This window comes from Podospora pseudoanserina, chromosome 1, assembly GCF_035222485.1.
Source record: "Podospora pseudoanserina strain CBS 124.78 chromosome 1, whole genome shotgun sequence".
In the NCBI taxonomy this organism is placed as follows: Eukaryota; Fungi; Ascomycota; class Sordariomycetes; order Sordariales; family Podosporaceae; genus Podospora; species Podospora pseudoanserina.
In genome coordinates, this window is record NC_085920.1 from 3258080 (window position 1) to 3284318 (window position 26239).

The 26239-nt window shown below is 54.3% G+C and overlaps 9 protein-coding genes and 1 non-coding gene across 10 annotated transcripts; 4 read left to right on the forward strand and 6 right to left on the reverse strand.

Annotated features, from left to right (window-relative positions):
- The first annotated feature begins 124 nt into the window (after positions 1-124).
- Positions 125-3734, forward strand: SDH1 (succinate dehydrogenase flavoprotein subunit). The gene is given in 7 exon segments (XM_062942196.1): positions 125-758; positions 900-957; positions 1038-1111; positions 1286-1614; positions 1679-2902; positions 2964-3361; positions 3376-3734. 6 exon segments carry the CDS (start codon positions 714-716, stop codon positions 3178-3180), a joined length of 1947 nt encoding a protein of 648 aa, XP_062805121.1. The 5' UTR covers positions 125-713; the 3' UTR covers positions 3181-3361; positions 3376-3734.
- Positions 3735-4133: 399 nt separating this feature from the next.
- On the forward strand, positions 4134-4251 carry QC764_0011180. Its single transcript has one exon. It is a non-coding gene; the product is annotated as a tRNA-Pro (tRNA).
- A 263-nt stretch (positions 4252-4514) lies between these two features.
- Positions 4515-7239, reverse strand: ADE17 (bifunctional phosphoribosylaminoimidazolecarboxamide formyltransferase/IMP cyclohydrolase). Its single transcript, XM_062942197.1, has 3 exons — positions 6775-7239; positions 5191-6670; positions 4515-5131 (listed from the first exon to the last, which is right to left on the reverse strand). Exons 1-3 carry the CDS (start codon positions 6921-6923, stop codon positions 4976-4978), a joined length of 1785 nt encoding a protein of 594 aa, XP_062805122.1. The 5' UTR covers positions 6924-7239; the 3' UTR covers positions 4515-4975.
- A 1137-nt stretch (positions 7240-8376) lies between these two features.
- On the reverse strand, positions 8377-10485 carry QC764_109310 (uncharacterized protein; the record flags this gene model as incomplete). The annotated part of the gene is made up of 1 exon (XM_062942198.1): positions 8377-10485. The coding sequence occupies one exon, from the start codon at positions 10483-10485 to the stop codon at positions 8377-8379; it is 2109 nt and encodes a 702-aa protein (XP_062805123.1).
- A 675-nt stretch (positions 10486-11160) lies between these two features.
- On the reverse strand, positions 11161-13320 carry QC764_109320 (uncharacterized protein; the record flags this gene model as incomplete). The annotated part of the gene is made up of 1 exon (XM_062942199.1): positions 11161-13320. The coding sequence occupies one exon, from the start codon at positions 13318-13320 to the stop codon at positions 11161-11163; it is 2160 nt and encodes a 719-aa protein (XP_062805124.1).
- Positions 13321-14163: 843 nt separating this feature from the next.
- PEX6 (peroxisomal assembly protein) lies at positions 14164-18983 on the forward strand (the record flags this gene model as incomplete). The annotated part of the gene is made up of 3 exons (XM_062942200.1): positions 14164-14750; positions 14828-18287; positions 18344-18983. The coding sequence occupies exons 1-3, from the start codon at positions 14582-14584 to the stop codon at positions 18981-18983; spliced, it is 4269 nt and encodes a 1422-aa protein (XP_062805125.1). The 5' UTR covers positions 14164-14581.
- Positions 18984-19019: 36 nt separating this feature from the next.
- QC764_109340 (uncharacterized protein) lies at positions 19020-20297 on the reverse strand (the record flags this gene model as incomplete). Its single annotated transcript, XM_062942201.1, has 2 exons — positions 19020-19928; positions 20007-20297. 2 exons carry the CDS (start codon positions 20295-20297, stop codon positions 19296-19298), a joined length of 924 nt encoding a protein of 307 aa, XP_062805126.1. The 3' UTR covers positions 19020-19295.
- Positions 20298-20416: 119 nt separating this feature from the next.
- On the reverse strand, positions 20417-20772 carry QC764_0011240 (uncharacterized protein; the record flags this gene model as incomplete). The annotated part of the gene is made up of 2 exons (XM_062939883.1): positions 20417-20554; positions 20680-20772. 2 exons carry the CDS (start codon positions 20770-20772, stop codon positions 20417-20419), a joined length of 231 nt encoding a protein of 76 aa, XP_062805127.1.
- Positions 20773-23334: 2562 nt separating this feature from the next.
- On the forward strand, positions 23335-23781 carry QC764_109350 (uncharacterized protein; the record flags this gene model as incomplete). Its single annotated transcript, XM_062942202.1, has 1 exon — positions 23335-23781. The coding sequence occupies one exon, from the start codon at positions 23335-23337 to the stop codon at positions 23779-23781; it is 447 nt and encodes a 148-aa protein (XP_062805128.1).
- Positions 23782-25549: 1768 nt separating this feature from the next.
- Positions 25550-25913, reverse strand: QC764_0011260 (uncharacterized protein; the record flags this gene model as incomplete). Its single annotated transcript, XM_062939884.1, has 2 exons — positions 25550-25698; positions 25874-25913. 2 exons carry the CDS (start codon positions 25911-25913, stop codon positions 25550-25552), a joined length of 189 nt encoding a protein of 62 aa, XP_062805129.1.
- Positions 25914-26239: the final 326 nt, after the last annotated feature.

Here is a 26239-nt window from a genome sequence, read left to right on the forward strand (position 1 = left end):
CTACAAGCCGAGGATGTCCGCCGTCCGAAGAGCGGCTTGGTAGACCCGCACATGCTTTTCCCGGTTTCTGTATCCGGTGAGAGCTTGAAGTGTGGCAAAGAGGACAGCAGCACGAGACACATATGGGAGTTACACCACGTGTGTGATATGCAGATGATCCAAATTCGGACAGGACAGACACACGGCCAGACACAACCAGTGACGGAAGCAGAACAGGGCGATGGAGGGCATCTCTCGGGGATTCTTCAAGATCTCAAGGCTGCCTGGGGTCTGAAAGAGAGTTGGCGATGGTCGAAAGGAAATTCGGAATCAGGCCGACCAGCTGGTGGATGAAGGCGAAAGCTAAACACACAATTGGCCACTGGTTGGTTCTGCCAGCCGCCAGGCGGGGGGACGTCAGCCCAGGAATATGGAGGGGCACTGCGGAACTGGTTGCTGGGTTTGGTGTCGGCAACTCGGGTAATCAACAGGTGCTGATTGGTCGATCGAGGCTGGAACAGCCTTTGGTGCTTCGGGTCGTGGAATCATCGAAGGAGCCAGCCGGGAGCGAAGCTGCTTGCTTTGCCTGTGCGCAGGACCGGTCTGTGCATGTCGTCCATTTGAAAGAAGCTCAAATATTTTGAAGCATTTCAAGAGGAACACGACTTCTCCCCTCCCTCTGCTATACCCCCCCGCACCCACCCCCCCCTCTCCTCTCTTTTTTTTAGACGACGATGGCATCCTCAATGGCTTGGAGAAGGTTAGCCGCGGCGCCGGCGGTGAGTTTTACCTTTTTGTTTGCTGAAAGAGAAGAAGCTGTTGTTTGTTTGCATTCGGCAATTGGGGGGTTGTGTTAAGGCGCAAGCCCGTGAATGCCGAGGTGATTTGGAAAAAGTTGGACTGACGACGGTCGGGAATAGCTTCCTCGCGCTCTCAGAACTCCTACACAGAGGGCTTTTTCCACAACTAGACCAGCCGGTGAGTCAGCTGTCTTTATATACACCGTTATATTGCATTTTTGGCAATTTACGAAACACCCGATGGACTGACTCTCGCAGCCCGCGTTATCGCCAACGGGCCCCTCCGGGCGAAGGAGGCATCGCCATTCGTCAGCAGCAAGTACCCTGTCATCGTATGTTCTTCCCTCCCGTCGAACACAACCTCCTCCTCCCCCCTATTACCCCTCGAGAGATCGATTCCCGACTTTTGGAGGTGGAAGCGTGGGGAGAGGGTGGGGGGGAGACCCAAGAGTTAGTAGTGAGGGAACACGGCCAGTTGACACATTGAACGCTTTCTTTGCTTGTAGGACCATGAGTACGATGCGATCGTTGTTGGTGCCGGTGGTGCCGGTCTCCGTGCCGCCTTCGGTCTCGCTGAGGCCGGCTTCAACACTGCCTGCATTTCCAAGCTCTTCCCCACGAGAAGTCACACAGTCGCTGCCCAGGGTGGCATCAACGCCGCCCTCGGCAACATGCACAAGGACGACTGGAGATGGCACATGTACGACACAGTGAAGGGCTCCGACTGGCTCGGTGACCAGGACGCTATTCATTACATGACCCGTGAGGCTCCCGCTTCTATCATCGAGCTTGAGAACTATGGCTGCCCCTTCTCCAGAACCGAGGACGGCAAGATGTGAGTAGACTTCAAGAGGCAGAGTGGAGATGGCCAAGAAGCTGACATGTCAATTCAACAACAGTTACCAGCGTGCTTTCGGTGGTCAGTCCAAGGAGTACGGCAAGGGCGGCCAGGCTTACCGTTGCTGCGCTGCTGCCGATCGTACCGGTCACGCTCTTCTCCACACTCTCTACGGCCAGTCTCTCCGTCACAACACCAACTACTTCATCGAGTACTTCGCCATCGACCTGATCATGCAGGATGGTGAGTGCCGCGGTGTTCTCGCCTACAACCAGGAGGATGGTACCCTCCACCGCTTCCTCGCCAACAACACCGTTCTCGCCACCGGCGGTTACGGCCGCGCCTACTTCTCTTGCACTTCGGCCCACACCTGCACCGGTGACGGTATGGCCATGGTTGCCCGTGCCGGTCTCCCCAACCAGGATCTCGAGTTTGTCCAGTTCCACCCTACCGGCATCTATGGTGCCGGCTGCCTGATCACTGAGGGTGCTCGTGGTGAGGGTGGCTACCTCCTCAACTCCGAGGGTGAGCGTTTCATGGAGAGATATGCCCCTACCGCCAAGGATCTTGCCTCTCGTGACGTCGTCTCTCGCTCCATGACCATGGAGATCCGTGACGGCCGTGGTGTCGGTGCCGAGAAGGACCACATCTACCTCCAGCTCAGCCACCTTCCCGCCGAGATTCTTGCCGAGCGTCTCCCCGGTATCTCTGAGACGGCCGGCATTTTCGCCGGTGTCGATGTCCGCAAGCAGCCCATCCCCGTCCTTCCTACCGTCCACTACAACATGGGTGGTATCCCCACTCGCTACACTGGTGAGGTTCTTACCGTCGACGAGTCTGGCAACGACAAGGTCGTTCCCGGTCTCTTCGCGTGCGGTGAGGCTGCTTGCGTGTCTGTCCACGGTGCTAACCGTCTGGGTGCCAACTCTCTCCTCGACTTGGTCGTTTTCGGCCGCGCCGTTGCCCACACCATCCGTGACAACTTCACCCCCGGCGCCAAGTTGAAGCCCGTTGAGGCTGATGCCGGTGCCGCCGAGATTGAGATGCTCGACAAGATCCGCACTGCTGACGGCCCCAAGAGCACCGCCGAGATCCGTCTTGCCATGCAGAAGACCATGCAGCGCGACGTCTCCGTCTTCCGCACCCAGGAGTCCCTTGACGAGGGTGTTGAGAAGATCAACCAGGTCGACCAGACCTTCTCCCAGGTCGGCATCAAGGACCGCAGCATGATCTGGAACTCTGACCTTGTTGAGACCCTTGAGCTCCGCAACCTGCTCACTTGCGCGTACGTATTTTCTGAGGGATTGAAGCAGAGAAAAAACATAGGCTAACGATTGACTCCACAGCGTCCAAACCGCCACCGCCGCCGCCAACCGCAAGGAGTCTCGTGGCGCCCACGCCCGCGAGGACTACCCCGACCGTGACGACGAGAACTGGATGAAGCACACCCTCACCTGGCAGAAGCCCCACGGCAAGGTCGACCTCAAGTACCGCCGTGTTATTGGCACCACCCTCGACGAGAACGAGTGCAAGCCCGTTCCTCCTTTCAAGCGTGTCTACTAAAATAGGAAAAAAAGGCTCGCGGTGGGATGATGAGTTTGGGGTTGCTGCTTTTAATATTTTATATACCAAATGTGAGGGCTGAGAGAGTGATGAGGTGTGTGTGTTTGCCCGGGTTGTGGGGAGGAGGAGGTTTTTTACCCCAGTTTTAGTAGTTTGGCATAACACACACACACACACACACCTACACACACACACACACACACACTACAACAGCATGAAAGCACGGCGTCGAGGTCTTGGGAAAACGGGAAATTAGGAGGGGGGGAAAGAAAGAAAGAAAACTGATCGGGTTGAGGGGAAGGTTGAGATGGAAGTAAAGGGGTTGAGGGGAACATGAGAAGATGAGAGGAGAAGGGAGGAATGCCCCAGAGGAATTGAAACGATACACACTCGCACATTTAAACATTTTCTTTTTGTAGTTGTTTGTGTTTGATTGTTTGTTTGTTTGCTGTTGCCCCTTGTTTTTTTTTTATATAGAAATTGGGGCGGCTGTGGCGAGGAGTGGTGAGAGAGGGTGGTATGAATAGTTGTGTGAAAAAAATTGTTTCGTTTTAGTGTAAGTTTGTATATTGGTCCGGGAGATGGTGGATGGATGGTGTTGAATACAATGTTTTGTGAAATGTTTTTTTTTGTCTTGATGTTTGCTCATGTCTTGACGGCAACGAAGAAATACATGTTGGATTTACGACTCCTTTGTGGACTGTGTTGTATGCAAGTGCGGGCAAGAGGAGAGAAGGTGGAGGAAGAGGCCCCTATTCGAACCCCTTATTCGAACCCCTCGAACGTCTCACTCGAGCAGACAGGTCCACCACCATAACTCTGAACCTAACAAGAAACAAACAGAAAATCAAGCCGCCCACCGCCCCCCAGTGGAGTTCATTTAAAAGGCGAAAATAGGATGTGAAAAAAAAAAAAAAAAAAAAAAAAAAAGTCAAAAGAAAAGAAGGATTTTGGGGGCCACCCGGGGATTGAACCCGGGACCTCTCGCAATTTTTTTTTGTCGACTACCAAAGCAATCAACAAACTCAGGGTGGACCCTAAGCGAGAATCATACCACTAGACCAGCGGCCCTTTTCTTTCTTTTTTTCTTTCTTTTTTTTTTTTGGAATTGATGTTCTTTTCGAAAGGGCGGAGGTAGAGGATATGATTCGAGCGCCACTTACGGAGTACCCATCCAGCAAACAGCATGGCAAACAGCATGGCCATTATTGTTTCCTTCTGAAAAAAGGGCGGTCGAGTTTTGGGGGTGGGGGGTTGTCACTCGGCATCAAAGTGAAACAGTCTTGAGTGAGTGAGGTTAACGAAGAAAATTGACTGGAAAATGATCACTACTGCTTGCTTGAAACACCCCCAAGAAAGAAGTGAGAGTGCAGTTTCTTGAATCAGATTTACGGGCATCAAGCCAGTAAGTTTGTCTCAACTCAAAAAACTATACATGTCAAAAAGGGACAACTCAACGGCCAAACCTGGATTTCCATCACCAACCTCCGAGAAATACACCCCCTTTTTTGACCTTAATCATCCATTCACACCATTTCTACTCTCTCTACCTGTAGAAAAAAAAGTGTTGAACTTTCGCTCCTTTTCCTTTTTAACCCCCCCTTTTTTTACAATCAAAAGCCCTATCCATCTTCCCAATCCCACCCACCCAGTGTCCTTTAAACCCATTTATATTTATTCTTCATTTTTCACACGTCAGAACCAGACGGCATGTCCGGGGGTATCGTTCATTATCGAGTTTCTCATCTCTCTTTTTTCTTTTTTTTATTATTATTTCATTGTCATCATCGCACTCTTAGTGGTGGAACAGACGAATGTTCTGCTCCACAAAGGTGATGCCCAGCTTCTCCGCCGTCTCGAACACGGGAATGTCGTTTTGGCTGCCGAGGGGAGCGGCAATGTACTTAACGCCCGATCGGGAGGCGCGGTAGACATTGTCGGTGAAGGGGAACTGTTTTCACTCTTGTTAGTAGCTGCTTTTTGAGTGTTCAGAACAGGAAAAAAACCTACGAAAGCATCGCTGGAGACAACAACATCGGTAAGCTTGCCGAGCCACTCAGTCTTCTCCTCCTCGGTGAAGGCGGCAGGGACCTCCTCGAAGAAGCCCTCAAAGGCCTCACGCTCAGGGCCGGACTTGGGGACCTGACCACTGACGAGCAGGTCAATGGCGTTGCTCTTGTCGGGGCGCTTGGTGCCCTTCTTCCACTTGATGCCCAGGACGCGGGGGTGGAAGCGGAGCCACCAGTTGTCGGCCTTGTCACCGGCAAGACGGGTGCAGTGGATTCTGGACTGCTGGCCAGCGCCGAGACCAACAACCTGGCCCCTAGCAGCGTAGCAGACAGAGTTGCTCTGAGTGTACTTGAGAGCAATGGTAGCGACAGTCAAGTCACGCTGGGCGGTCTCGGAAAGAGGCCCGGCGTTCTTGGGGGTGATGATGTTGCGGAAGGTCTCGGGCGAGATCTCGACGTCATTGCGGCCCTGGGCGAGGGTGATGCCGTAGACGGTTCTGGTCTCGGACTTGGAGGGCTCAAACTCGGGGTCCATCTGGAGGACGAGGTACTTGCCGCCCTTCTTCTTCTTGAGGATCTCAAGAGCAGCGGGCTCGTACCCGGGGGCGATAACACCGTCGGAAACCTCCTTGGAGATGATGCTGGCAGTGGGGACATCGACAATGTCGGAAAGAGCAATCATGTCGCCGAAGCTGCTCATGCGGTCGGCACCTCTGGCGCGGGCATAAGCCTGAGCGAGACCGGAGCTCTCAATGCCGGGGATATCGTCAACCATGTAAACTTTGCGCTCCTCGGCGGTCAAGGGCTCGCCGATGGCAGCACCGGCGGGAGAGACGTGCTTGAAGCTGGCGGCAGCGGGCTTGCCGAGGGCCTTCTTGAGCTCCTTGACCAAAGGCCAGCTGTTGAGGGCATCGAGAAGGTTGATGTAGCCGGGGGCACCGCCGAGAACCTTGAAGGGAAGCTCGCCCTCCTTGACGTAGGCGGAAGCGGGCTTCTGGTGAGGGTTGGCGCCGTAGCGGAGGGGAAGGTACTGGAGGCCGGTAGCGTACTGCTTGCGGAAGAACTCGGAGATGGCGGCATCGTAGTCGGCGGTGTGCTCGAAGGCCTTGAGGGCATAGAGTTTCCTGGTCTCCTCCTTGACCTCACCGGCCTCGATCTCTCTGAGGAACTCGGCGTAGTCCTTGGGGTCGCTGAGGATGGTAACGCGAGAGTGGTTCTTGGCCGCGGCGCGGATCAGAGTAACACCGCCGATATCGATCTCCTCGACCGCCTCAGGAACGGTGACATTGATCTTGGCAACCGTGTCCTTGAAGGGGTACAGGTTGCAGATGACATAGTCGACCTTGTCAATGTTTTGCTCGGCGAGGTCCTTCTCGTCCGAACCGAGGTTGCGAGCCAGGATGCCGGCGTGAACGGCGGGGTGGAGAGTCTTGACACGGCCACCGAGCATCTCAGGGGCCTTGGTGATGGCAGAAATGTCCCTGGAGAAGAAGCCACACTGTCAGCCACTTTCTCCCAAAATGACTCACCCATGAAGCCGAAGCTGGGTAACCGATCTCGAAGTAGGGAGGGTGAGGGCACTCACTCGACAGGGAAACCAGACTCCCTGATCATCTTTGAAGTGCCGCCGGAAGCGAGGATGCGCACATTGTTCTGGACAAGGCCCTTGGCCAAGTCCAACAGTCCCGTCTTGTCATAGACAGAGACAATCGCAATTCTTTGGGAGTCGGCCATGGTGACTAGAGTGTATGTTGCGCGGGGCAATCTGTGATCGTGAAAGAAACCAGGAAGGTTTGTCAAGGTCAGTCAACTCTTTCTCTCTTTCTTGATCATGTATGACGTGAGTGTGTCACTCACTGTCTTCCACACCAGAGGAGCAAAGCTTACCAGTTGTGTTTCTCTCTACCAACTCTCTGGATGTTACAAAGAAGAGAAGAAAAAAAAAAAGAAAAAAAAGAGAGAGAATCAATCACACCATGCAGAGGCTCGCCTCGTTTAGAGGAGTCTAATATTTTTTTGCGACACCTCCTGCCCGTCCCCTACCCCCCCCTCTTCCGTCACTCCCCTATCAACGCTAATGGAGGGGTAGCTACGGGTGCAATCTGCCCCACGATTCGCCGTGATCGGGCATGGCCCCACACTTGAAGCAACAGGAAGTGCATCCACCAGACTTATGTAATTGCCGGGCTAGTCTCGATTGGACTGTGGGCTGGTATAAAAATCTCTTGCTGTGCCATTTTCCACACAGCGAGTCTCGCATCTTCAACCTGTTTTGGTGGTGATGTCGGTGATGGGTTGCCACCACAGCCCTTGGAGCTTCAATTGATTGACTTTTGACTTCAATTGAAGCTTCCTTCCCTGTTGTTTGGGACCTGGAGCAACCCACCGCCCGACGGCCAGCCAAAACCTTGTGGCAGACCGGCGCACAGCTGCGTCGACTGCTGACAGTCCACACCTGCTCCCATCAGCCCTTTATATACCAGTGCTCTGCAGCAGGACTTCGCCCTTCGGGGCATTTGGTCAATTTGTAAGTTTGGCTCAACCATCTGCTTCTCACTTTGCCAATCAAACTAACCTCTCTCCCAGGAAACGATACAGAGAAGATTAGCATGGCCCCTGCACTAAGGATGACACGCTACTCAAAGAGATGCTAAAGATTTTTTTATTTATTTTTGACGTTTCTATGTCCCTGACATGTTCAGCAATCACCTCGAGATTCCTGCTTAGAGGCCAGGTAGGTGGTTGACTTGGAGGAGGTCGAGCGTTCGAATCCAGCCTGGATCGTCTTCATCCATCCCGCTTTTTTTCTCAACACCACTTGCTCCCACTCCCAGTGACCCTCCCCTCCCCCCCGGCATTAGTGTGTACAGCTCTGAGCAACTTCCCCGTACTCTTTTAGCTGAAGGATAATTCTTCGTGCCAAGAACAAACCCCCCATGCCTTGCTATTACCAAACACCTCTGTTCTTTCCACATAGACTCAAGGTGCATGAAAGCCGGGCAACATATTCCCAATCAAGCTCCAGACAAGAATCTTGATATTTAGCATCAACAGAAAAATACAAAGACAATACCCAAAAACTGCATCATCCAACGCCTCCCAATGCCTTTGTTGTTTTGTTTCCCATAAAATATCCAGAAACGGACCAGCACCATTTTTTTTCCAGCCCTTTGATCAGACATCAAGCTCACTCTTGATACAACCTCCCCAGCAACCCCTTCTCGCCAACCCCCCTCCTTTCCTCATCCTCCGCAATCTTCAAAATCAGCTCCCCAAACAACCCATTAGCCCACCCGAACCAGCTCCTCGTAAAGTCAAACTCGCGCCACGCGTTCACCGTTTCATGGATAACCCCGGCGCCCGAAGTCGAATTAAGCACCATCAACATCTGCTCCCCAACCACCCTCCCCCTCTCCTCATCCGAAAACCCAGCAAGGTCCTCAAACGCCGTCAGCGCCGCCACCGTAGCAGCCATCGGCCACCCCTTTCCAGGACCAAGATGAGGACCGCCCACGGCCGAAAGCGCAGGACCCTTGGCATAATACGGGTTGGCCATGCTCAGCACAAACTTGCGAGTGTTTTGGTAAATCTTGGCATAGTCATGCTTGGCTTCTTCCTCCTCGTCCTTCTCCTTCTCCGAGTTCTTCTCAATCGTACCGTTGCGCGCGCCGAGGCTCTTGTTCACAGACTTGACCATGCGTGGTGTCGTCGAGGTCTTGGTATTGGTGTAATTCCACAAGGGGAAGGCCAGCAGAGATGGAACATTGGCATCGTCCATCAAGTTGGCACCGCCATACCCATCAACTTCGTACGCAAAAATCTCGCCAAAGTCGCGGTGCTTGACAACGGCGTCTTTGGCAATGCCGTGGCGGATAGTCTTGGCCAGCTTGCGCATCTCTGTCGTAAGATTAGCAGCCTTGGGGTTGAGTTTCTGCTCGGCGAGCCCCTCCATGATCGCAGACGCCTGCTCGAGGTAGGCAGCAAACATCATGTTGCTGGGAGTCAAAAGCTGGAAGATGCAGGCGTCATCGCTAGGTCTAAAGGCAGATCGAACCATGCCGTTCTCCTTGACGGGGTTACCGAGGCCGTCATTCGTCAAGGTCTCGGAGCCACGGTTGGTGTACCCGGTAAAAGTCCAGGCCGACGGCAAGACGTGTCCCTCCTCATCGTATGTCCCGAGGCGCATGGCGGCTGAAGCATCAACAGCCGCTTCCACAGCGTTGACCCAGGAGTACCTGGAGAAGAACTTGAGGTCGTCGGTCCGGGTATAGTAAGCGGCGCTGATCTGGAGGAACGAAGCCAAGCTGTCCAGCTCCCACTTGCAGTCAAACACCAGCTTGGGGTTGTAAGGAGGCTGCGGGTTGTTCTGGTGGAAAGCACCGTTGTGCGTCGGAGGAATGCCGCTCTCGGGAGGTGGCTGGAACGAATGGCAGTAGGGCGAAATGACAATGTATCGAGAGTGTGAGTTGATCAACCCACGCCACAGACTGGCCAAGGAATCAAACTTGTCAGACGGCTCCAGCAACGGCAGATACGAATAAATCTGACTGGCAGAGTCACGGAGCCACATGGCGTCGATATCACCCGTGATCACATAGGTGAGCTCCTCATCCGTCATCACCGTCTGCACCTCGTCAGAGCCTTCTTCTCCCGAGCCGCCTTCCACCGTCTTGTTGGCATATCCACGCCATTTGACCATGGTGTCGAGCGTGTTCGGGTAGCTGTTCTCAAACAGACGGTAGAGATCCGGGTCCTTGATCACCTTCTTCATGCGCTCAAGCAGAGCTTCAAGAGCGGGCAGCCGGAAAGTCCTGCACTCGGGGGGCGGGCGCACAAATGGGAACTTGCGCTTGCCTTCAGAGTGCGGTCCCGGCTTCTGTCTCTGCAGCTGTTCGAACCCGATACAGTCAACCTTGGCTGTGGCAGCCGGCCCGGCCGCTTCAGTGGTCGCGAACTGGTTCCCAAAGTCGGCCAGCCCAACGTCGCTATCGTCACCTTCTGCCGGAGGGACCTTGGTGGTCTCGGGCTTGGTAGGCGTGGCTCCATGCTCTTCGGTGACATCGTCTTCGCGCTCGGGAGAGCCTGCCGGGTTCGTGTTTGGGTGTGCTACTTGGCCACTGTCGTGGTGGTGAGGGGTAACATGTTCGGGAACTTTTGGAGCATGTAAATCGAGCGTCTCCTGCCTGGGCGTGGCTATCGGGGACTGGTACCCAAGCCAGAATATGATGACGGTCAAGAGGAGAGCGATACCGATGACTCTCCCCCTCCGGTTGCCGGTGAGAAATGGGACGACCATGGTGTCTTCAGGTGGCGGCCGCCGGTTGGACAAGTTGTCCACGACCGAGTGGTGGGTTGAACAGATTATCCGACTTGGTGAGTGAGAGGCATGTAATGATATCGTAATGACCACCAGAGGCCGGAACACAGCAAATTCCACCGCAAGAGCAGGTGAAGTTGACGAGGCAGAAACATCGAAATTTGTGGCAAAAAGAGAAAGAAACAATCCCGGGTTTTCTCGTCAGGCCCCAAATTTCCCAGAAAGGGAGGAAGTCACGACAGGACCCCAGCTTGTTCATCGCATCTTTGCTGTCCAGCCAGCTTCTTGGCGAGGTCTTGTTCTGGCCACTTATAGGCTTGGGAATGGGACAAGCGGTGGGTAGGTCCAATAGACTGTGGTGGCCCAGAGGCAGGGATGTCCAGCCTGACTCTGACCCCTGAACCATAACGGCCGTTGGAGATGCCGAGTGCCGATTCCTGAGAATGCTCCGCAGTAGCCTCACTTACATGGCGCAACAGAAATGTTGGATGAATCATATTGCTTCTAAGTATATCGTTTTCCTTTCTCTAGATTACGCGAGAACCGTTGTCTGTTTGTCTATCCCATCAAAAACAAAAACTCCTTTTTCCTTGTTGCCGGGTATTGCATTATTATCCTCCAGAGCCATACTCGCCATTATTACCATGCAGATTCTCACCGAGACAAATCCTCACTGCTACTAGACTGCAACTCTTCCTCCTCCTCCTCCTCTTCCTCCCCCTCATCACCTGTCACTTCCTTCTTCTTAGGCTTCCAAGCCGGAACATCCTCACACCCCTCGGGAACCCGACAAACACCCCTCACATCACACGTCTTCCACAAAACCTCCTTCACCTCCCTAAACACCTGCTCCGGCGCATCCATCGCCCAAATCACATCCAAATGCTCATACCCCGGAATGACCTTCTGATGCACCACCTCCACATATGGCTCCCTCCCCCTCTCAAACCGCCTCAGCAACTTTTTCCCATCCACCAAATCATCATCCCCCGCCACCCAAAGCGCAAAAGGCGGCGCCCTCTCATCATACCAAGCCGTGCTCCCCTTCCTCCTCCTCCCCTTTTTTCTTTCCCTCCCCCCCCCACCACCATCAGCCATATCCCTATCTACCTCGCCCAAAACCCCCTCTTCCCCAACCTCCCCATCCTCCCTCTCCTCAGCCCTCCACTCCTCCTTCGTGCTCAGTATGCACTTCTGCCTAGCAAAGCACTCCCTCCCCAACCACCACCTCATACTCTCGCTACTGACAAAAACCGGCGCAAACCTGAACATCCTGTCCCTCAACCCCCTATCCCACCTCCCATCCCCCCACCCAAACAAGAAGCCGAAAACCTTGTACCCCAACCAGCCATACACCCTCCCGTTTAGTCGCCTGTGCATCTCCATCATGAACGGAATAAACGCGTGAATCCCAAAAAAGACCCTGAAAAACCCCGGGCTTATGACCCTCATGAATTTAAAATACATCTTCCCAATCAACGGCCCCGCATACGCCGCCGGAGCCAACCCGCAAAAAACCGTTATTCTGTCTCCGAGGTCAGGTCGCTGCTCTTTTGCCAGCGCGACCAGGGCTTGCGTCGTGCCCTGCGAGTGGCAGATCAGTCCTATTTTTGAAAACCCCGTCTCGTAGCACACACGGGAGATCAAAGCCGGGAGGTCAAAGACGCCCATTTGGCGGATGTTCCAGGCCCACATCCTCGGGTCGGAGTACTTCAGCAGTGTGTGCTTTGGCGTGAAACCGCAGCGGTTGTTGCCCAGCCAGACGTCATACCCTGCCTTGGCGAGTAGAAAAGCCAGGGAGTCGTCATCGTTGACGCAGTACGCCCCCGAGGATTGCAGTAAGCCGTGGATCAACAGCACCGGGAACCTCGCTGGAGAGGATGGGGGTTTCCTCGGGGGTGTGAAGGTCTCCGGGCCGCGATGGGCACGTTCGCAAGCCGGCAAGGGGGTGTGCTCCTTCGGATCGTAGACATGCCAGAGGTCGATGAGGAAACCGTCTTCCGTCTGGACTTCAAAGGGTTCGATATCGAGGCCTACTCTTCTGGCGTAGTAGGCTGGGTCGCAGACCAAGGGGTCGGGGCCGCCTTCGGTGGGGGGGTAGGGGGTTTTACCTGATGGGCGGTGGCCGGATAACCAGGCTTCTTCTTGCCGTTTCCTGATCTCGGCCCGGCGGGTTTCTTCCTTGTAAAAGGGGCGGGAGGAAGCGTCGGGGTTGCGAAGCGTGACGAGTCGCCAGAGGTGTTGGACCGAGGGGCCGATGGAGGTGAATAGCGCGCCGAGGACGATGACAGCTAAGAAACCGAGGGAGAGGAAGAAGGAGGTGAATCGGAAGATGAGACACTGGATGTGGGTCATAAGGGAAGGGAAACCGTATAAAGGTAGAGGGGGGAACAAGGGGTTGGTGTGGGATGGTGGCATCGACCTTTTGAGGCTGGCGTCGGTCGGTCTTTTGTTTGGGGAGGTGCCATTTTGCTGCTGGGAGAGGGCAATGGCTTTTTCTTCGTTGGGGGATTGGATTGTGTGGTGGTGGGTTGGTTCGAGTTGTGTTGCGAGTTCTTCTCGCAAGACGTTGAGCTTGTGAGCTTCCTGGACCGGGACGGTTGGGAGCCGGTGGCCGTCGGCTGTTACTATCACCGTGTCGTGGGGGGTTACGAATTGGGCTTCGACCGCGATGGCGTCGTGGTTGCCTTGTTCTGGTGGGAGGAGAGAGAGCTTTTCTGATTGCTCGGCGAACTCGACGGCTGTTTTGGCGAGTTCGTTTTCGTCTATGGCGCCTGGTGGTGAGGACTGGGTGAGGGTTGCTTGGACAGCCATGGCTGAAGGTGAGGGTGGCTTGGTCTCCCTCTGAACGGGGAATATATTGCTGATATCATACAGGTTGAACCGATTGGAAAGAAAATACCGTCGTGATAGTACAACAACAGGTGTCTAGATCTTGAAGAAACCGCCCGTCTCACAAACAGAAGAAAAAACATCAATGAGACTCGAGGCATGCCATACTCCATCCCCACATGCCAGACGTCATTTGTGGCTGCAGTTACTAAACGGGACAAAAACGGTCTCGTTCCGGAGAAACCAGCCACTGTCGACAAGACTTTCCCCCCTCTTGCGATCGAAACTGAAAAGGATAAACCATCCACATCGAGCAAAAGGCAGGGTCACAAACAAGCTTCTTGTCATGACATGGAAAGATGGATGTCGAGGGAAAACATAACCCCCTGCGTCACCATGCAGCTGGGAGCATGGGCGCGGGGGGTTGACAGGGCCTTGCGATTGGTTTAGGTCTTTTTCAGGCATGTGAAGATCGCTGATCACAGTGGGGCTCTGCTGGGTGGGTGGCTGACAGTACAACCCTTGGGCTTGGGACTTGGGATGAACCTGAACCGTCACCAACAACAACAACTGGAAAATATTTCCCATGGACAAGAAACCTGAATGATCGAGAGGTCGTGACTGCTATTCGTTCTCCCAAAGATTGGCATAGATGTCGTGCATAATGAGGCAAGTGACCACAAGTGACCCGGAACACTGGGTACCTGTCTGTTGAACTGAACATTGGACGTCTGGCAGGCTGGCACGAAAGAGCAAGACATATCATGGTGTGAAAAGTAAAAGACCAACCCGACAAGCCTATTTTCGTAGCATCATGCCGTTCTTCTAGCCTAGACACTACATACGTGAACCCAAAGAGAAGGGTTAGGGTTACCCTAGTCCCGGCTGGGTAAGCGGATCCGCGAATAGCCAATGCCATATGCCGAGGTGAAAGGAAGCCGAAGCCACACCACCAGCTGCTGCTGGGTTCACCACCACCAAAACAGGCGGGTCTACTTTCGCGCTGAGAGTCTCCTCGAATGCTTTAAACCCCAGAGGCCATTGGGTGTTCCTAGTCAGCAGCTGCATTGCTCTGCTACCTCCTCATTCTCAAATAACCATCATCTAATTTTTCCCAACCACAGCTCCCGAAACCGTTCATGTACCTTGCTGGACCGCCCCTACCCTACCCACACCACGACACCACGCGACGCTCGGAAGCCATAACCCCCACGACAACGTCGCACCGCGCGAACTTCCAACCATGGCAGCAGCTTCAGAAGTAAGAGGAGCAAACAAGAGACGGGTCCGTCGACGCAGACAGGACAAGCCAGCGCTGGCGGCGCGTTTGGTGCTTGATGACCATGTCAAGAGTGATGTGGGCATTGTGTCGGAGGACTTGTACGCAGAGTTGTTTCCGCATTTGCAGCATGGTTGGTCTCCTGTCTTTTCTATACTGACTTGTCAAGCTGTTGATCCAGTGCTAACATTATCTTTTGCTACCACAAAGCCCACGAAGACGAAGACCACCACCCCCCTCCCCGCCCTTTCGTCCACATCGCCATCGCCCCCTGGGCACCAACCGCCACCCCCGAAGCCATCAACTGGTCAATCGTCCCCGTCACAAAATCCTCGGCCCTCGCCCCAAACACCGTCCAGTTTGCCCCCTCCTCCCTCGCCCTCCAGTCCTTCGCCATCAACCTCAAGCAAGTCGCGCCCTCGCGCCTGTCCAGCCACAGCAGCAGAAGCGGCATTGAGATTTTGGTTCTAGACGTCACCGCGATCGCCCTCGACACCGTGTTCGTCAGCCTAGAAGGGGAACTAGCCAACCGACTAGAGAACGGCGAGGGCACCTTCTTCAGAGACCACCCCCCCTCCAAGGGCAAGGTCACCTCCTCCGCGGGCGGCGCAACCCCCACCCCCGAGGACCGTCTCACGGCTGCGTTGCGCACGGCGCTTGATACGCTAAAGGTGGTTCACACGGGGGATATGTTCCCGCTGCCACTCCCCCCTCACCCCGTCACCCACATCCCGCCCAACCCCGGCAGGATTGCACTGTGCGAGCCCGTCGGTCAGGGGATTCTCGCGCCTAGTACCAAGATTATCGTCTCGCGCGGGAGGATTCACTCCAAGCACAACCGCTCGTCTGCTCCACCGATGCCAAACACCCGGATTGGTGGCGTGACCGAGGAGGATGAGGATACGTCCAATGATCAGTTTTACTCGGCAGCTGAGGAGGGCGCTCGCACAGATGCCCGGGTGGAGGAGGACGGGGACACCGAAACCGAAGTGGAAGAGGACGAGGACGAAGAGGAAGATGCATTGTCAGACGACTCGATGGACGAGATGATCTCCCTCCAGGCTCCCAGCCTGACCTCTGCCATCACAAGCGGCATCGGCACGCCCACCACCATTGGGGGTCGAGGCCGTAAGACCAACGGCATGAGCAGCGCTGTCTCTGTCTTTTCCAGCTTCACCGCCACAACCGCCCGACCCGACCGTCCCCGCGGTAGGCTGTTCAAAGCGCACGGTCTAGTCCAGCCTGTGCCTCCTGAGGTCCTGCATCCGAAACCTGCTCCCGAAGATGATGAAGAAGCGCGGATCTACGTCGACGTGAGGGATCTTCCCCGGATTGGGTGTTTTTCGGGGGATTGGGTCAGGGTTGAGGCGGCGCAGGAGCCGCCGTCGAACGGGTTTGGGCAGTTTGGGCTGGGGAGCTTTGTTGACGCCAGCCCTGATGAAATCCAGTGGAGACCGGCGAGGGTGTATGGGTTGCCGGAGGGGTATTCGTCCAGGCCTGTGGCACGAGTGCCGAGCTCGAAACAGGAGGGGAGGAGGATGTCGTTTTTCGAGAGCCAGGTTCAGAAGGGGGGGGGCGGGACGGGGCCGGGGGTGTATGCCTCGCCTATATTTCTGGCGAACCTGGAGGGGCCGGCTTATTTGAGGGTGGCGCCCATTCAAAGGGGTGGGGGAGGGCGTGCGGGGATCAAGGGGAAGAAGACAACGCAAGGGGTGGCGGCGGTGCTTCAGCCGCCGGCGGCGAAGGAGGTGATTTTGCAGCATGTCAGGACGCCGGTGGCGGTGGAGAGGGATGTACAGACTGCCGTGATGGCGGGGCTGAAGTTTTGGTTTGAGAGGAGGTTGAGGGTGGTGAAGGGGGGGGATCTGATTGCTGTGCCGATTGATACGCAGCTTGGGAGGACGCTGCAGGAGGGGACGATGACGGGTGGTGGGGAAGGGGAAAGTGCGGTCGATGACGTGCTGGGGTTGATTGCCTCGAGGAGGACAGACCACCACAGCCTCAAGTATGACGAGGTGGCGTGGTTTAGAGTTGGGCATGTGTCGGCTGCGAAGCAGGAAGTTGGTGCGGAGACGATGGGGGAGGAGGAGGAGGAGGAGGAGGATCCCTGGGGGGGGGTGGCTTGTGTGGATATCTCGCTGGCGCATTTGGAGCAGACGGGGTCGACGACGAGTCGGATTCCGGGGATTGCGGGTAGTACTTGGAGGTATTATCTTGGGATTGATAGGTTGCCCAGACAGCCGTCCTCTCACGCCGGCAGCCCGTTGGTGATTGCGCCGGAGAGGACGGCGGCTGTCTCCCCTCTGAGGAGGAAACTGAGGGAGTTGATGGCTGCTGCTACTAGCAAGCCGGCGCTTCATCTCAAGATGCCACCCGTGGCTATCCTTCTTGTCTCTACCCAGCGCGCCATCGGGAAAGCCTTCACCGCGTCGCAAGCCTGCGCCGATGTTGGGCTGCACACCTTTGCCGTTGACGCTTACGACATCGTCAACGACTCCGGCGCTGGCGGGAGCGACGTCAAGACTGCTGGGTTTTTGACATCGAGGGCGGAAAGAGCGATGAGCTGCGGCCCGGATTGCTGCGCGCTGCTGATTAGGCATATTGAAGCTCTGACGGCGGACAGGATGGTGACCAGCATCAGGGAGGTGCTCCAAGATGCGAGGGTGCTGATCGCCACCACGACCGAGGTGGAGAAGGTGCCTGATGGGATTAGGGCGCTGTTTACGCACGAGCTGGAGATGACTGCGCCCGACGAGGGAGAGAGGGAGGCGATTCTCAGGACTATTCTGGACAACCAGGGTGTTGCTCTCGACCCCGAGGTTGAGCTCGGCGGGATAGCGCTCAAGACTGCTGCGCTGGTGGCGGGGGATTTGGTTGATGTTGTCGAGCGAGCCCTGGTTGCCCAGAAGGCGAGGCTGGAGGCCTTGTCGGCAAAGGCGTCCAAGAACGAGGGCGTGCCTGTCACGGTCCGGGACGTGAAAGTAGCTGGTGGGCCGGCGGCGCAGGGGCTGACAAAGTCTGACTTCGAGGTTGCGGTCGAGGCGGCACGGAAGAACTTTGCGGATGCGATTGGGGCGCCCAAGATCCCGAATGTGACTTGGGATGATGTGGGCGGGTTGAATAATGTGAAGGAGGCGGTGACGGAGACGATCCAGCTGCCGCTGGAGAGGCCGGAACTGTTCGCCAAGGGGATGAAGAAGAGGTCTGGCATCTTGTTTTATGGTCCGCCTGGAACGGGCAAGACGCTGCTTGCAAAGGCGATTGCGACGGAGTACAGTTTGAATTTCTTCAGTGTCAAGGGGCCCGAGCTGTTGAACATGTATATCGGTGAGAGCGAGGCTAATGTGCGGAGGGTGTTTCAGCGGGCGAGGGACGCGAGGCCGTGTGTGGTTTTCTTTGACGAGTTGGACTCGGTGGCGCCGAAGAGGGGGAACCAGGGAGATAGCGGTGGTGTGATGGATCGGATTGTCAGTCAGTTGCTGGCGGAGCTGGACGGGATGAGCGGGGGGGATGAGGATGCGGGGGGGGTGTTTGTGGTGGGAGCGACAAACAGGCCGGATTTGCTGGACCAGGCGCTGTTGCGGCCGGGGAGGTTTGACAAGATGCTTTACTTGGGGGTGTCGGATACGCATGAGAAGCAGATGAAGATTATGGAGGCGCTGACGAGGAAGTATGTATTCCCCACCTTCACCTACCCGATAATGGTTGCTAACGACGATGTGAAAGATTCACCCTCCACCCCTCAGTCTCCCTCCGCAACGTCGCCGAGCGGTTGCCGTTCACTTACACCGGCGCCGACTTTTACGCCCTCTGCTCAGACGCCATGCTCAAGGCTGTTACGAGACAGGCTGCCCTCGTTGATAAGAAGGTCAAGGCTATCAACACGGAACGCCAAGCGCAGAATCAACCTGAGATCACCACCGCTTACTTCTTTGACCACTTCGCCACGAAAGAAGACGTTGCGGTCATGGTGACGGAGCAAGACTTCCTTGACGCACACAGTGAGCTTATTCCCAGCGTCAGTGCTGGGGAGCTGGAGCATTACGAAAAGGTCAGGGCTACGTTTGAGGGGGTGAAGGACAAGAAGGAGACGACGACGCAGCAGGACCAGCAGCAAAACGGGAGGTTGGCTGTGGGGAAGAGGAGTGCCAGTGATCGGGGTGTGGTTGTGCATAGGGGTAAGGGGAAAGGAAAGGGCAAGGCGGTGGCGACGGGGAGTGAGGAGGATGAGTTTGATGATGGGGAGGGGGTGAATGGTGGTGGGTATAGGGATAAGGGGAAGGGGAAGGCGATTGATGTTGGTGGTGGGAGTGGTGCGCCGTTTGGGGGGCAGGGGCAGGATGATGACGAGGGGTTGTATGACTGATATGAGGAGATATTTTGTTTATATTGTACAGAAGGGGTTACAAATGGGAAATAATACATGTTTTTTGATTTTTTTTTTCGACTGTGAAATGAAAAGCACATGTGATATTTATAGCGACTGTCTCCTCACCAACATGGACTGAAAAGCATCTGACATGGAAAAGTAAACCATATACACCATGCAGGCAGGCCTTCCTTGCTACAGCACATATCAAATCACCTAGTTAAACCGAAACTATCAAACACCAACCTCACCTCCGAAGAACCCAAACTCTCAACACATTATCAACCCACGAATCAAACATGTCCGTATTTACTTCTTCTCCTCTGGCTTCTTGTCATTTTCACTACTCTCCTCCTCCTCCTCCTCCTCCTCACTGCTTTCCTCCTTAATCGCCTCGGCCTTCTCCACTGCCTCAATCTCCTCCTTGCTCACCCTCTCAATCGGGCTCCCATGCAAGTTCGTCACGGGCGGGTCCACGTCCTTGGGCAGACTCCCCTTCCAGCTCGTGGTCGTAGGGCTCTGAATCGTGGTCTCAATCGTTTTATCATCAGAGCTCTTCCACCCCGTGCTCGTCGGGCTCTGCAATCCCGCTGGAGTCTCCTCTTTCTTGCTTTCCTTCCCCTCGTTCTCCTGCACCTTTGCACTAGCAGCAGCAGCCTTGATCCTCAACGCATTCAGCTGATTCTTTTTCGCTTTTTGCGCAGCTTCTTCGACGATGGAGCGGATTGGCAACGAGGCAGGATGTTGCGGCGCGGGAGTGGTGGCCTTGACCGGGTTCTGAGGAGCCACCGGTGGAAGGGCAGGTTTGGAGGTGGTGACTGGTTTTTGGACGATGGGGGGAGGGGCGGCGGATTTGGAGGGGATGGTGAAGTCGTCGTAGTAAATTTGGACGTGTTGTTTGAGTTCGCCGTATTCGTTCCATTCTTCGATTTCTACTAGGTCCTACACATGGGGGTTAGGTGGGGGGAGGGGGTGTTGAGGGTGTGGTATGGGAAAAGGGGGGGCAGAAGGGGGACGAACGCCGAGGACGAGGCCTTCTTGGACTAGGCCGGGGATCTTTCTCTGGCGGCCCGAGGCGTCTTTGCCTGCGCGGCGGCCCCAGAGCATGCGCGCTTTCTCGTCGACGGCGATGTCGATTGCTTTGAAGGGGACGCGGTTGGCGCGGAGGATGGTCTCAAGGCGGGAGGTGGCGGTGACGATGTGGGAGGAGCCGGCTGTGAGGGAGGTGTAGATGTAGAGGGCGGGATCGGTTGAGTAGGTCTGCGGTGCTGCCGGCGCCGCCGTGGCCGGGGCGCTGCTTTCGGAGGCCATGATGGAGGTTGTTTGTGGTGTTGTTTTGTTTCGCTACGACACCGAGCAACAAGGGGGGGAAGCTTCTTTGTTGGTTGGGTGATGTTGTTGTTTATAACAGGTATGGGGAGATGATGCAATTAGACCAACTCTCGGTTGTCGCGGCCCCAGGCACAAGGGGAGGGGGGTTCGATCAGGTCGGGGGTGTCGTGTTGATCGAAGGGGTCCTGAGCTGTTGCGGGGTACACGCGAAAGTGGAGGAGGGGTAAGATGACGGTCTGTCGTCAACGTCAACGAAACTGCCCGTATAAAGACTCTCAACTGATGAAGGTTGTTTCCTTCGGGTTGCAAAGGTGAACCCACTTAAAGAAGAGAAATGTCAAAGAATGAAGAGCTCAAACACCCCAGAGTTGTCACAATAGATGGGATGAAACAAGGGGTCCAACGGAAACCCCGCGATAGGACGGCATGCCTCACTCGGGGTCTCGGGCCACATCGAGATTGATTGTATCCTTTGGCTGCCGTTTGCATCTCATGGGCCATCGCGAAAACCTCTGGATGATCTCTCAGAATGCTGTTCTTTGATGCAACCGGGACAGAGGAACTCCCACTGGCAAACAAGCCCACGGCTCAGCTTATATCCGAGACCAAGACTGTGGCCTTCTCATCATCAACTGGTCTAATAAGCTCTTGTGATGCTTGTTGGTGACGATGGCTGCATAGCGGGTAGTTAGTCCATCCCAAGACAACGAATTGCCGCAGGGCCTCAAAGAAGCTGAATGCCTCGACAGATTCAGCTGCATGCCGGCCCTTGCCAGAACCGGCGTTTCTCCGGTGATGATGGAGCTATATAGATTGTCAGTGTGGTTGTGAGTGGTGAGATGGAGTGGGAGACATCTGACAGAGTCTGCATGCCATCTCCAGTCGATTTCTTCTCGAATTTCACAATGTGTTTGATCGGCCTCTTGATTCCTGTACTCGGCCCTAGAAAGAGATCACCAAAGCACAAGCGCAAGCCCGAAAGAAGACAGCATCAAATATACGACGATCTCGAAAAGTCATCACCGCCATATCAAGACGCCAACGAGTACAGAGACCTAGCTCCAGCGGCTGACCACACCGAGCCACGAGTATATGCAACACTCGAAGAAGACTTTCTGGCATGTGAGCAAATCCGACACAAGGAACGTGTACGACTGCTTGGTGAAATCGAAAGGGAGATGGACAAGCTGGAGAGAGAATATGACCGGCGACAGCTATTCGAGCCTAGTCTTCTTCCACTTGCAAATTCCTCTACGACAGCAGAACAAAAAGTGCTGGTTGAACAAGACAGGCGGGTGACCAGCAACGATGCCTCGTACTACCAGGATACTCCCACCTGCCACTGCTATGTCTGCCACAACCTTCGCCGATACAGCAGACAATAGCCAACAGCATCCGAGTCTGGACGTCATTTGACCGGCGGGGTGGAGGCAAAGCCCGGAGGCCGGAACCGGACCATCGGATGCGGAGGGTTCGTGGATCTTCCCGGCCTCGCGAGCGGCCTTCTTCCCTGACAGCTGGAGTTCGGATGGGATAAAGTTCGGATGGGATAAAGTTCGGGCGGTTCTTTGTTGTGCTCCGGCTGGTTGTCCGGGAAGGGATTCCCGCTGTGTATCAGGAAGCCCTTGCTACGGATTTCTTGGGACGGGCTCAGAGTCAGGGTCTGGCTGGCTGGATTCGGGAGAAATTGGAAAGGCATTTCGGCTTATAACCCCTCATGATAGCTTCGTTTCTGCTCATTGTTATCAACAAGAACCATGTCATCTCCTTCCTGATTCTGGAGCCTTGACCCCAGATCTCGGTGGACCAGCATTTTAAACGGAGATTGAAAGGGGGGTTCTTGAGCAAGTGGTTGCCCGTGGGCCCGTGGGTGTCCCCTGTTGGAGTTCCACCAGCGAAATAACCTTCTGCCAAGACCCATCGCGGCTCGAACTCCCCATTTCCCATCTTCAATCAAGCCACTTAATTTGACGCTGGGTTTCAGGCCCATGACGCTGAGGTCTTTTCTGCGTCTTTTCCATGCGGGGAACCCGACTCAAGAAGATTCTGGACTGCATGTCGTGATTCTGGAAGCGGTGGTGAGATGAAGACGATGTGGGAATCCGTCTATACGACAGCAACAAATTCCAATAGAGCATGCTGTGCGCGCCCGCAATCTGCCCTGGTGGTCGCACAACTGCCGGTGAGAATGGTGATCAGCTAACGGCCAGCGACCAGCCGAAAGGCCTGTTGGGCGTCTTCTATTTATTATTCGGAGTTTCCCTCGGCTGCCTGTGGCGGTGTCGACGCCCTCTCATGCTCTCGGAATAGTATGGCGCAACATCTCGATACGAGTGATGTCAGGCTGACAGACTGTGAGCAATACTGTAAAAATATTGTTAAAAAAATAAAAAAAATAAAAAATCCAAAAAAAATCTGCAGTTTTCCTGCATGCTGAAAGCGACGTGGCAAGACGTGGAGAAAGGGAATCATGATCTGAGTGAGTTGTTGATCGTCGGGCCAAGCCGTCGACCGTTCTCTTGGGCAGGGAATGGTAACGCTGCCAAGCGGGAGGTCCACCTCGTCCAAACTGGTTGGCTGCCGTTGAACTCCCCCTCTCTGTTCCTGCATATGGGATGTCACCCAGCCAATGACATCCCCTCGCTTGGGCTCTGCAAGGTACGCGGCAACCCGTCCGACCAGGTGTGGCAATCACAAAGGCCGCCCCCCCCAAGTCGGTAGCCCCCAGAAATCTCTGCGGCACTTCGGGGGGCACGGGGGGTCTCTAAAAGGGAGCAATCCCACACCGTTCCATGCTCCGCGTCCCCCTTCCCCTTCTGTTTCCTCTCACCAGCCATCCCAGCTAGCCATCACGCTCTTTTCTGCTTTGCCATTCGGCATCAGCCTTACACTCTTTTTAAAACACTTTTAAACATCATCATTCGGCTTCTGGCTCGACTTATTCTTCACCCAACCAAATACAAGTTTACAACTTTGACACGCGTCACTTTTACAAACACCCAACCAAATATTCAAAATGCAGTTCAAGAGCTTCTTCACCGTTCTGGCCGCCGGCCTCACCATGATGGTCGCCGCCGAGGAGGACATCACCACCACCGAGACCTCGACCCTCACCCAGACCCAAACCGTCACCATCACGCAGTGCAACCCAACTATCTCCAACTGCCCCGGCCACACCACCACCTCTGTCGAGACCTCCACCTCCACCCTCACCACCTGGACCTTCCCCCTCTCCAACTCCACCATCTCGGTCGGTCCCACCGCCACCTCCAAGTTCAGCATCATCACCTCCCGCCCGGTCGTCACCGAGACCTCCATCGTTGAGGTGCCCGAGGAGCCAACAGGCACCACCCCTGCTCCGGCCGAGTCCAGCGTCGTCGAGGGCGCCGCCGCCGGCCTCGCCGCCTCGCACGCTACCGTTCTCCTCGGTGTTCTCGGTGCCGGTATTGCTCTCCTCGCTTAAAGAAGCAAGACATTGTTTACATCTTGTCTTTTTTCTTTTGAAGCGTTCATGATTTTATAGAGCCATATACCCACCTAAATATACCACCGATATCTTTTTTTTAAAATAAAAAAAATAAAAAAAACAAACAAACCACACTTCACCTCCCTTTTTCGATCTGGCCACTGACGATCCGCCTTTGGAGCTGTTTGTCTTTTTTTTTTTTTTTTTGGGAGGGGGTTGATTTGCTTCTTGTTTGCTATTTACAACTTTGCTTCTATTCCCAACATATTTGTCAAATCTTCCACGGGGAAAGGGAAAGTTTGGAGAAATTTCACACTGGCGGATTTATTAAGATTTAACCTGGAGGGAGAAAGACTTCTTTTCTATGTGCTTGCTTGCTTGTTGTGTTTTTTTGAGATACCCTAAAAGGAATAGGGGAAAGGGGGGGGAGGCTACTGGTTGGCGAAGGGGTTATTTATTTGATGGTCGTCAAGTCAGAGAGTGAGGGAGGGAGGGAGGAAGGGGGGAGTCAAAACGGGATTCTTTTTATTCACAAAACATTCTACCTACTTACTTTTGTATTTTGTGCATGCATCTGCACGTATACAAGAGATTATGACTATGAAATGAGACAAAAAACTGATAAAAACCCTTAACTTTTTTGGGCTTTTCCCGTGTTTGGGTGTCTGGTGCAGAAGATGATGTTGTGTTTGATTCGTTGTGGGTGGTAGTTTTGGAGTTGTTACATAGGTTTAATTAGGGTTTCCCTAGGAGATGGGAAACACTACATAGGACTAGAAATTAGTTTCCGGTTATGTGCGACTGCTTGGTTCGAGGCGCGGCGGGTGTGTCAACGGTTCAAGGCCTTGTTTGTGCTCATTCATGTAGTCTCGTCGTCTTTGGTGACTACAACAACTCAAGTCGGAAACAAAGCATCAAGCACGCTGTTATATTTTCTGTCTCTTAGGCATCTCATTGGAACACTCTCCGTTACATCTCGATCGCCAAGCCTGTACTTTATAGTATATGATTCTCATAGTCATGACTGCCTGCCGTCTTGGGCTACCTCTTTCCACTTGAAGAAACCGAGTCACCACCAGTCATCATCGTCGTCTGATGAGTCAGAGATATCCCCATCAGTGCTGCTCCCCGTCACCCCATCACGGCACCACAATCACTCTCCTCGCAGTACTGGCACGCGGTTTCGGGTTTCTCGACGTGGTGGTTGCAGTTGCATGCTGGTTTGTGGTGATGACGGCAGGGATAGGAATGGGTATTCGTTGCTTTTGTTTTTCAAGCAGGTGGCAGATGGGTAGCGGCCAGGTTCCAGGTATGATCGAGGAACTTGAAAGACTTTTGAACTGCTGTTTAGGAGCGCTTGTGTAAGTTGAAGACTTTGAGGTCTATAAAGACATTTCGGCGGCCTTTCATTGTTGGTAAACATATGGACCACTCGTCACAGGTGCCAGGAGCAGCTCATGTCCATAGGCACTTTTAAAGAGCAACAACTCGAGGAAAGAAAGAGTTACCAAACGACAATAAGTTAATTCTCAAATCGGAATTCCCAGTTCCAATATATCCCTCTATAGCCTTGAGCACCAAAGTCTCTCGCCAATGACCTCCACCTACACGCCGCTCCTGTAGGCTGACAAAACGACAAATGCTCCAAATAGACAACATGACTGCTTTTAGAATGAGACACTCTGTTGAACATCCCCCAAATGTCCCCGAAACGGTGGCCCAACTGACCCATTCTTCAAGACCTGTTCAGACTCCTGAAATTGCCTCAAGTCTGCTGACTATCGACGAATCCGCAGTGTCCATCCTGACAATGGTCGCAAAGTGCGATACCGGCAGTGACCATGGCGGTGCACCCATGTTTAGTCTTGTGGTCGCACCATTTATTGGACATGGTGGGAGCTGGGTACTGCCGGACTGCCGGACACGATAATTAGCTGGCTGAAGCAGCTCCAGAGTCTGAAGATGGCTTTGTGGTACCTTTGATGTTGAGTCGTGGTTTTGACAACGGTGAAGATGGAGACAGGGTTGTTTTTAAGCAGGGGTGATGAAGGAATCCGATTTTATAGATCTTAAACTTGGCTGGTAACACTGGCTACAGAACTCTTCATATTCTTGAAGAGAACACCCATCTTATACCCCGATTCCCTCCGTGCCACGGGGCTAAGAAGCTTGCCTCCTCGGTCAACCGCACCCGTTTCCCAACCATTCAAACCCCCTATATCACTTGCCACCAACTTAAAAAAAGAGGTAGGAAAATCAGAATTTGCTGATAACAAGGCGGGCGAGGCAAGGAAAAAGCTGACGATCCGGATCACGCCCATGGCTCTCTCTGTGTGTGTACAAAAGCAAACACGGGGTTACTTGGGTCATCCAGCACCCGGTATCGTGACGTTGCTGGATTATCATGGTACACAAGTCACCCAGACAACACCCCTTCGACGGATAGCAACACGAG